The sequence below is a fragment of the Seriola lalandi genome, unplaced genomic scaffold (genome assembly GCF_002814215.2).
Source record: "Seriola lalandi dorsalis isolate HSWRI2012SDOR001 ecotype SW California unplaced genomic scaffold, Sedor1 jcf7180002054945, whole genome shotgun sequence".
In the NCBI taxonomy this organism is placed as follows: domain Eukaryota; kingdom Metazoa; phylum Chordata; class Actinopteri; order Carangiformes; family Carangidae; genus Seriola; species Seriola lalandi.
Genome location: NW_019525496.1, coordinates 4116946 through 4128346, shown reverse-complemented (window position 1 = coordinate 4128346; position 11401 = coordinate 4116946). Strand labels below are relative to the sequence as shown.

Below are 11401 nucleotides of genomic sequence, written 5' to 3'. Positions count from 1 at the left end.
GGGGGGGTGGTCGGAGAAATGACAAGGCAAACGATTATCTTTCTGAGAGGAGTGCTTGTGGATTGGAAAGTTGCTTTGGTGTTGCCTGCGCGGCGCGGGTTACGGGAGGTTAATGTGAAATTTCACAGCGAATAGGAGTGGCCAGCGGGGAAAAAAAAGCCAGAGGGAGCGGCTTGGACTGCAGACTGCTGGAGGAGGAGAAAGAGGGAGGTGTTGTAGAAATACATCTTAATCTGGCGCTCTGTTTCTGTCAAAGCTTGTTCCGGGTCAAATTATGAGCGCTGGCCAGTGAGCTCAGTCCCATTACAAACAGATGAGTCGATCGCTCATCCTGTTACGGCTTTACAAGGCTTCCCCACTACTGCAGACAGGTACAAATTTAAGGTTGAGCGATGCCCTGAATTGGATCCAGTAACTAGGGCAATGGAACTACAATTTCACTTTACGATTTCGACACTGAAATCCAGCCTCACACCACATCTCAGCTAGAAGCGATGAAGCTGCCTTGCCCCCTTTGACATTTTCAAGATATTACTCAGGTGATATTCATTAAACGCAGCGTCTCCACTAGCTGTATAACTGAACAAGAGTGAAATATACATTACTTTGTTTTGCACAGTTGCCATGTCATGGCTGTGTCTCTGCAAAAGAGCGCGACAGTGCAAAAAATCCCCCCTCAAACTCACTGCCAGATTTGTCATTGTATTTATAGACCTGGCAAGGCTGATTGAGAGAGGCAATAGAGAAAGCTGTGAGAGGGAACAAAGGAGTTGCTGAGGGAGAGCATAAATGCACCAGGAATGACTGAAATGATACAGAGGGGTTATCAATCAAAGCACTTGTGCATTTACTTTTAAGAATAGAGTGCAAGAGCAGGGCTTAAAGTATAGATAGACGTACGCAGTGTGCTCTATCATAAACTCTCTCCGTGGTTTAGTTTTCTTTTTGTTACCCCTGCTGTCAAATGCACGTGGGCTGTGGTAATGGAAGTGATTGATAACAGTGCATGACATTAAGCTCTCCCAGTCTAGAGCATCAAGCACTAGTCTACATGGCCAGTGAGACTATAGGCAGCAGAATGTCATTCCTATGCACGGGTAGTTGCTAATATTTAGTTACAGTCAAGTCAGGTCAAGTCAATTTGTATAGCGCCGATTCACAACATACGTTATCTCAAGGCACTTCCCAAATAGAGCAGGTCTAGACCTTCTCTTTATAATAATACTTACAGTACTAGAGATTCCGATACCATTTTTCCCTGACTGATACCGATTCCAATACCTGAACTTATCGTGTATGAGCCGATAATGAGTACCAACCCCATACCAGTGCATTAAAAAGACATTTTTACAGCTGTATCAGTTGTGTACTGCTAACAGTGTATGGATGTGATATGATTGCTGTTGTTGTATGGCATGGCTCAGGTTAAACCTTGTGTAAAACATGAACACTGTGGAGTATTTAACAGCTAAAGAGCCAGATATTTTCCTACAGACTTGGTGGTGACCAAATATAGAGCTAGAAGGAGATTAAATATTGAACAGATGTTCATCAAGTGATAGCACAACGTCAAGGCTGTATCTAAAAGGGAGAGTAGTTTCAGACACAGCCAAACTGAATGTTGTCTAGTTAACAACATCCCTAAACATCCACGTTTTTCAGCCGAGCCTATTAGCTTAGCTTGACCTCAGCCTGCACTGCGGCTTTTCCTCAGAATGGATGTTTCCAATGTGGCTTCATTTGCTCAGCACAAGTCAATTAATCATTAAAAACATAGACTACTTGTGTTCATTCGCCTCTGTTGCTTAATGCCACACTAATACAACCTACTACATCCATGGTATCCTCTAACACTACTTAGCACGATGTTTGTCAGACTGCTGTGTAATATTCCCAACATGATGAAACTATTCATAAACATAAAAAACATTTAAACATTGTGTTTGTGTGTGTAATAGCACTGCACCTCTGCTTAGAAGTTGTCTTTTCTTTGACAATTTTAAAGCTTGGTACAATTTTTTTTTTTTTTTTAGAACTATGTAGACAACAAATAGAGGCCTGTGTAAATAGCAATTTTAAACATAAGTCAGAAAAAACAGATATTTACATTTGCAATGTCAGCTTAACAGGTCAGCCTTCCTCCATAGTTCTAGTATTTCTTAACATTTTTATCATCGTCACAGGTCTAAGAACTTCATATGAGATTCTCAATGTCTCTCTGAAACTAAACTGATATTTAGCTATTTCTCCAAAGTCTTCCACCTGTTCAATTACTTTTCAATTATGTATGAAATATGACAGTAATGTGAGACGCCAGTGAAAGCACACATCCTATTTGCATTTAAAGTTCAGACATTTAACTGAGCCTTTTAGGTTGATTGCAACAGTATGCACTGATTGGTAGAATCTGTTTAAATTCCTAGAAAATTAATTAAAAGCAATCAGCTCAAATTGCAAGGGATTCATTTACAGTGACAGTTGATGTGACAGGTGCTCGAGTTAAATGTGCAAAGTAAAATATGTAAGGTAAAGCCCAGAGAGCAGAGTAGAAATCCCTTGTACTCACATTGTCATCGTGATCTGCAAAGTATTTATTATATAATTTTACAAGTAAATCAGATGCCATCTGTTGTGTCGTCCTACATAATTGCTAGTCCCTCTCTTGCCAGTTGTCATTGTTGAAAGGTGAGAACCTGCTAACACATGCCCACCACACACACACACACACACACACACACACGCACACACACACAACTCACACACTCACACACACACACACACACACAGACACACACACACACACACAACGACAAACACAAACCAGTAGCTGTGGAGTAAAGGAAGGGCTTCACTGGGTGGAGAGAAGAGGATGCAACTTTAAAGCCACGCTGGGATCCATCTGCTGTGTGGCCGTCCTCCTGCGGCCTGACCCCGTGGATGCTGCTGACTCAAGCTGATACCCCAGTTCACCAGGGTATCAGAGCACTGAGCACCAGCAGAGTTCAGATGGCTCACAGCAAGGGTGGAAGAGCAGTTAACGTGCTGTCTTTGAACAAAACATGTTCAAGGTAGCGTTGCAGCACCACAATTTTGACTTTGATACCAACACTATCAATATTTAAATCTAAAAAGATTGTGATTAAGAAAATCAGCAGTGTCTGGACCACTTTTACATTTATGTAAAGCTTCAGTATACATTTTCTGTGCTTTAGTATACCAAATAATACAGTATAATATCAGATTGTACATTTGGCAACTCCTTCCTGTAGGCAGTGACTGTATGCACTGCCACAATTTCATCTGGACATTTAGGAGAGGTTTGCTGTGTCTTATTGAGACTAAGGATGCTCTTTTCTGTAGCTTCCTTAATTTGTGATTCAGGATGATGAGACATTCATTTTTAAATAACATCCTTGCCAAGTGCAGATTTTCAGCTTTACTTGTTGCCTCTGTCACATCTAATAATCTGTGATAGCATGTGAGACTGATACATTCTGACAAATCAATATATTGTCTCATTAATAGCTCTAGCGTGAATGGTATTTCACCTGGCAAATGCAATATGTCACTTCGATGTCTTTAACTCCACTCTGCCTTGATGAAAGACCTCGAGAGCTTAACTGGATTTACTGAAGCTAAATGGAACTCGTAGATTTGTTTACACTATAGTTGATTTATGTCAATTTGATATTCTAATACAGTACAGCAGTACAAGTGTTTCATCCCAGCCAAAAATCTCTTGTAAATAATTAAACCACAACAGTTATACTAGCCACCTCATTATCTCCACATAATGACTCAGTACTGCTGAATAAGATATGTGAAAACATGGGGCAACAAAGGCAAAAGAGAGTGAAATGTGTTTGTCAGCTGTTGCGCTAAGATCCTAATTGGAGCGGCGTGGAAAGATTCACAAGATGCTTGGTGCGTGTCTGCGCGTGCTCACAGGGTGCCATAGGAATCAGCTAAGTGCTTCTGTCCAGTCAACACTGTTATTTCTGACTTCAAAGCCTCGCTGTGTCAACGGAAAAATACTGTATTTTACAGGAAATGACAGGGACGTTTGACAGACTTGAAAGCAAAGATTAACAGCAGCAGAGAGTGACAAGATAGAGACTGTGTGTGAGTGACACACTAAGTGAATGTTCATTGGAATGGTGAGGTCTGCAGTTTGTTGTATTAATTGGGTCAGTGTAAGTGGCGACACGAAGAGGATTTCATTCACAGATGTTACCATGGAGTCCATGTATGAGAGCAAGAGATGGAGGCAGAGACTTGGTGGTGAGAGAGTGCCCAGGTTATGAAGGAGGAGATGGAGCCTGAGCAGGAAGAGGACATTGAACACATCCTGGTGTGCCCTGGTTTTGATCATTACTGGGCTCATGTTTACATGGAACATAAAGAAACCAGGATAATGTGAGAATGATGTGAACAGGGATATGAATGATCGAGTTTCTCTTTCAGTGGAGGCATGTGTTTGACTTCATCCAGCCAGAGCAATGTTTACATGCCACAGATTCCAGGATTCTGGAGGAGTCCAGCTAACATATTCAGGTTTTGAAAACCAGGATAACAACTTCTCTAGGTTTCTAAATGTTTACATGTGCAAACACAAGACTTGGATACTCCGGAAGCATGATCACAGTTGGAATACCGCATTGGATGTAAAAAAAAAAAGAAAGCCATAAACATTCCTCAGACACATGTAGCTCAATTTAGACCTATAACATTGTTTTTTGTGCTAAAAATAACTTTTATATGCAGCGTATTTATTTTGCTCTACCATACTCCTTGTTGCTGTAGGCTACTCCATCTCTGTTGCTATGGTTGGTTCCTTTTTCAGCTATTGCAAACCAGTCATTACTGGTTGACATAAAATACCAACACAGGAACGTTGTCACAGACACCAGATTTAAAACTCCAGTATACTGAGACATACAGAGAGATTTACCTGGTGCTGATAGAATTAATCAGGGTTGTGTGAACTCGTTTGGCACGGGTTTGAATATAACAGATGTTCATTTAAATGTAAAAGTGCCGCACTCCCGTTTTGAATATTGAAAAAGTCAGTGAGTCACCACTGACTTTAATAAGAACATAAGTGGGTGCTACCAAAGGTTACTTGGTCACGAGCCTTTCAAACCCCCAGTAAAAATACATACATTCTTCTCCTAACTCTGTGATTTTTGCTCAACATATAGTCCCAGTATTGCAGCGGTACAGCAGCTGTAGTCACAGTATGGTACAGAACATCCAGGTCTGGGAGCTGCAGCTTTACCATCAAATGAAACTGGGCCTTCAAACGAAATCTTAGAAGAATTCTATTTTTGCCTTGCTGGCTTGGTGTACTGAGGAAAAAGATTCTGGATACATATCTTTGTTTTTGGAGAAAAATAAAAGGCTGTATGCACCATGGGAATGCACTGGGAATGTGACACTGAATGTTTCACTTTGTATTTAATAGGAAAAAAGCATCTTAAACTCCAGGCAGTGGAAGGAAACTGTGAAGCTGACTCAACACATCCATCCATTAAATCTCTCTAGGTGAACATTTTGAGGCTAGCTTTTTCAAGTCTTTATGCTAAGCTAAGCCAGTTGTCTCCTGACTGTAACCTTATTTTTAACAGACACACATGAATCTTGTTATCTAACGCTCAATAGCAAGAAATAGCAAACTATTACATACATCCAGTCAACTGTGTCAGGTAGCTGCTCAAAAGAAACACGTACAGAGGAAGCTATTCTGTGTTTTCCTCATTGAATGATATGCTAAAAACAAAGTCCAGTAGTAGTTTTGCGCTAATAATCTTAAATATGTCTTGACAGGTGTAAACAGTTGACCTATCCAGAGGACCTTCCTCAGATCTCTGTCGTCTTCATCTTCGTGAACGAAGCACTGTCGGTGATCCTGCGATCTGTCCACAGCGTGGTCAACCACACACCAGCACACTTGCTCAAGGAGATCATCCTGGTGGACGACAACAGTGACAGTGGTAAGACCTTTTACAGCTTCATTGATAAGATGGAAATATATAAGGCTCACTATTTTAAGAAGTGCTTCATACCACCAGTCTTTAATCCCTGGTCTGGACATTAGTCACTGAGATCTTTCTTGCCACTGTGGAGGTTTGATCCAATATCTCTCTGATCATTTACTTTTTCTATCATGTTTAATTGTTTCTCTCCTCCAAGTGTATCCTCTCCCACTCTAAATCACTAAACCTGTAGAACCTGCAGTTTATCACTGTCCAGTGCTGTAGGTTTGCTTATTCAGTTGAGACAGTCTCCCTATTTATCATGTTTTGTCTTCCCCGGTGGAACCCGAGCTCAGGCGTCTTACACAGATGAGTAAGTGTGATGTTGTTGGACTCCTGCCAGGGTCGCTAGTCTGTTTATATGATAGTTTCTCTGCATATTTTTGGTATGTGAATGTATGTTTGTGTGTGTGTGACACCGTTTTCTCTGAGTGTTTGTGAGTTGTGAAAAGTTGAAGGGATTGAGAACCCCTGAGGGTGGACTCTTGAACACCAGGTTTTAAAATAGCTTGACAAATGAGGGAGGAGAAGTCTCATCTTTTTTCTTCTAAACTGCTGCGTACTACTGTCTCCATGACGATGTGGGCACAAGCTTCAGTTGCCTCCACACCATGATGCCCACAGCAGCTGACGATGCTCAGCTCCGCATCCCAAAAGCTTTCCTGTTTGGAGAGGGAGGGACAGTGAACTAGATTCCAGACGACGCTTGGCCCTCCTTCACTTGGCACAGAGTAACGGGCCTGCCTCCCTCAGGCTGGCAGAGGAAAAGGGTGCATAAATAACATACTGAAAGAAGGCAGAGAAGAAGTCGCCACTGGCACACGCTCCCCGCTGAGGCTCTAACTGCCTACCATTAAACAGGGAGCTGTTAAAATTCAGTGAACAGACAAAAATGGAAGGCGACCCCTTCTCTCATTATGTCATTATTTCAGTCTGCCCCACTCAGTTTGACTCTTACTCGGGTTGTCCCGAAATAGATTTTGTCGAGAACAACCTTATTTTCTGACAGTAAACACTTTTACTGTATTATACCTATTCCCCATCCCATAAAGTGTTGTTGTTGAGGGCATACAACACTCTGACACAGCATCTAGTCTCTGATGGTGTATAAAACTCTTACTGGAACTCAAATGAAACTGTTTTAGTACTTGGGGCAACTCTGAATACTTTAAAGCTGCAATAATCAATATCTTTTATTAAGAAATTAATAAATGACTTTGCGTGCTGTGAGAGGTGTTTCTCACACATAATTACCATCTGACTCTGCAGTGCCCCTCACCTCTGTGGAATATTTTAGCTCCTATAAGCTCACTGTTATGGTTTTCTGGCCGGCAACTTTACTATTTTGGTTCACTCTTATAGCTCTCATCAGGGTTTTTTCCACAGAAAATATCAGCAATCACTACACTATTATATACTATACTACCATTACAACTGTTATAAACAGTGGAGCATTTAGTCAAAGATATTTCAGATATTTCCCTCAGAGTTTAGCGGAGAACAAACATATCTAAAAGGGCATTTACATTTGCCATGTTGTCTGATACACACCCAAATGAATGCTAATCTTGCTCAGTGTCTGCCAGATCTGTAAACAGGCAACTCTTTGCTAAAACATTCATCATATCAACTTTATAAGGTGACAAGTCAACGTAGTGTTTACAGTTTGTTTGTGCTTCCTCCAAGTTGCCAAAAAAATGAATGAATAAATGAATGAATAATAAATGAATGCAGGTTTAAATGTTTTTTAAAAAAAAGTAAGAAAAAAAAAAGCACAACTGAACAATGAATAAATAACAGTGCAAGACATTTTCAGTATATTTATGTAGTTTTTGACAGTGTGTAACCAACAAATGATGTGACTGTGAAAAAACAAACTTGGCAACCCATTCCCACTCATTAAAACCTGGAGATCCACCCAGTTTACCAGAGTAACACTTCAGCCATAGAAACACATCAAAATTGTTAATGTGCATAAAGTTGCTTCCACCCAAAAAAATGTGACAAACTGAAATGGATGCAGAAGATGCGTTCTAAACCTGAACTCATGATACAGCTCATGTTTCTGTCACTTCTTTAGTAACCTCTGCTGTTGGTGTGTCACAGACTGGCAGTTAACATTGGTGTGCTGCGTACAGTTCACTGACATCATGCTACATGTTGACTAGGTGTTGATGTTTTCAGTGTCCACTTGCCTGGTGCATTTTTAATGAAAGGTCAATTTCAGGTCACGATCTGCGAACCGACACATCCGTCAGCAGCTCTTACTCTGTGTTTACCAACAGTGATGATAATTTGTGCAGATGTGTGAGCTGTTTCTTGGGAGGCTCTCTGCTCAGACATTAGACAATTAACATGCAGGCTAGACTGCTTGACCTTTTCTGGATGGCACTGTCTGTCCCCTCTCGTTTAATCAAGGCTCAGAGAGATGAGTGTAGGTACAGCCGCACTCACTCCTGGCATAATGAATCACGCACAGGAAGCATGTTTGCCTTGTCGCTGCGACACATTTCCTTTGCTGGGACAGCCGGTGACATTTATTGGTGGCTGAGAGGTTTATTCACAGCACTGCTTCCAGCAGTCTGAACTTAATTCACATTCCCATTGATGAGCTTCTGCTGTGAGATGACTTCAACTCATTGTTGTTCACCATGTTAGCAGCAAGGAAAGGCTTAATGAGCCCTACAGGATTCAATTCCAGCAAATACCACCACCAAATTGATAACTTAATGATTCATATAATGAAAACAGGATATAAACTGAGGACCAGTTGAGTACAGCTTGTAATATAAATTTCAACTGCAGCTGAATCACTTCAAACATTGCATACATTAAATCTGATTAAAGCTTCTGAAAAGAGGATGTGCTCAGCAGAATGGTGAAGGAAATTTGGTAGACAGTGGGACGCTCGCAAAAAACAATTAAAGACACTTTTGTGTTGTAAAACACATTTTATGTGTTTCTGAAACAATCGCATATCCCCCTGTAAAACTTCACACACAGCACTCAGTCCGCACATGCAGTCAGAAAGCAGAATGTACAGTATATTTACATCTATAGAGTAGGTAATATAATCACCTCGCATTAGAATTGATATGTTAAAAGCACTGAAGAGGGGCCATGACTAGACAGAGAGCAGAGAAAGGGAATTGAATTCAAGTTAGTGTGTATCCCAGATGGTTGTTTTCATAATTGATCTGCCAGTCATTCAGAGAAAGCAGAATTTTAAATTAAGTGGATGTAACATTGTTAAGAGGGGGTTAAGGGTGGAGGAGTCAGAAAACATGAACCGGTTTACCATGTGCTGTTTCCAATAAATGTGTGAGAGGTGGATAACCTCCATATTGCTGACATGCCGCTGCACAGATTTTTTCTGCAACACACAGGTCTAGTGCCAAACCTTTTACACTGCAGCAGCGCATTTGGATGTTGTTCCTGAGAAGCTCTTTTCCCAGGATGAGGAGTATCGTTTTACTTTGGGCGACAGTTGTTGTTTTTTTTGTGTGTGTTTTCTTTGAATATTTAATGAACATCACATGACTTGCGGTGAGCCAGTTTACCCGTTAAGTAACTTCTCTAGTCTACTTGTGATCGATCAAAGCGATCAATTTCAGACCTGTTCTCGTATCGGTGTCTGAGACAAGTCCATAAATCCAGCCCTAGAAGAATGTAGCCTGTGGTTTGTGTAGCAGAGGTACTCTTTTCTGTGAAAACACAACAAAACCCAACTGGCAGGTGTGTGAGGCTGATCTCAGCTCAAAATCCTGCGGGTTATGTTGGATACAGGCATACTGCTGGTTAATGAACACATAGGTGGCATTATGTGGGAGGACATAATTCAAGCTTTGCAACATGTGAGTGAATTCTAAGGCTTGAGCACAGTTTGAATAATTTATAGCATGTGCGATACCTCTCAACCATCTATCCTTAACACAGCCATACTCATAATCTTACATGTTGCCAGAGGAATTCGTGGTGCTCTTTGCGAAGTCTACTGTGTATTAATTTTAGATTTATGGTATGATGGATACTTATTTATCCTCTGCTATGTTGCACTGCCAGTCCTTTAAAATGTATTCCTGGGTCCATAACTCTCCTCCCATGGATGCGGTCCAACGTTTTATTTGCTAGGATCAGAGGGAGGCCCATAACTTTTCTCCTTCCCAGCAAAGCCCAGTAATTATTACACTCTAATAGCTTTTATCATATTGTCGCTGCAGGGTACACTGATGATGAAGGAGTCCCATTGCACAGGTCTGAAACCTTCAATGGTGTAAACAGAACCAAACTGCAAAGGTCTTTGGTCTCTCAACGAATCACAATTCAGCTTCTAACAGTGACTGATCCTAATGGGAATTCAGTAAAAATTAACCTCATTATTCAATAATTATTTTACGTGATATTGGTACTAAATGCTAACAGCATTTTAATTTTTATCCACCACTCAGGAATGCTTCGTACCAGAGGATATCAAAGAGATGAAAGGTGTAACTTTGATGAGTTCAGCTCTCCCTGGATGGAGAGTTACCTGCCATTCATGAGACACTCTGCAGTTCAAACTTTTTGTTTAAGTTGTATTCATAATTTTCTTATGATTTGTAGCTACTTGTGGATGGAAGAGGTCACCCAACACCAAACGTTCCTTTGCACAAAAGTAATCCTACATCTTCTCAGTTTGTAAAGATGAAATGCTCTAAAATCATCCCAGTGGAAGAAGTACTCAGATCCTTTAGTTCAGTAAATGTAACTAAACTCAAAGTTCCAATAAAACATGTAAAAACTCAAAGTCAAAACCCTGTATTCACAATCCATCTTAAGTAAAAGTAGAGAACTATCAGCACAATACACTTAAAGCATCATAAATAAAAGTAGTTGTTCCACAGAATTATTACATCAAACAAATCTCAATACTGATGCATTAGTGTACAAGAGGCATTTTACAGTTGCGACAGGCAGAGCTAGTTTGAACTTCTCTATATACAGTTCAGTATTTCATTCCAGTGATTCCCCAACCCTGGGGGCAGGGCCCCCTCCAGTGGGTCACAAGATAAATCTGAGGGCCATGAAATGATTAGGGGGGGAGGAGAGAAGAAGAAAAGCCATAAAATATTGGATAATTGAACCTCCTCTGGCCTCGAACAGTCATTTAAGTGAAACCATCTGAGAAGTTTAGAGGGGATATCTCTCTGCTAATAGACATTTGAAATGTGACGGGTCCCAACGAGGGAGAGAGCAATGATTAACAGTGCATTGTATTTCATACGCTTAGGAGTTTCTTAATATAAGATCCAAACCTGTAAAGTGATGATGTAATGGATAAAGTACAAGTACCTCAAAAAAACTGCACTTATGTGCAATTAAACAGA

At 40.7% G+C, this 11401-nt stretch overlaps 1 protein-coding gene across 1 annotated transcript in view; it reads left to right on the top strand.

The window, feature by feature from the left end:
* galnt9 (polypeptide N-acetylgalactosaminyltransferase 9) overlaps nt 1-11401 on the top strand; it is an 84426-nt gene that overhangs the window by 16702 nt on the left and 56323 nt on the right. Inside the window, exon 3 of the mRNA XM_023393857.2 lies at nt 5827-5993. Coding sequence (XP_023249625.1) covers nt 5827-5993 — 167 coding nt within the window. The remainder of the gene's footprint in view (nt 1-5826; nt 5994-11401) is intronic.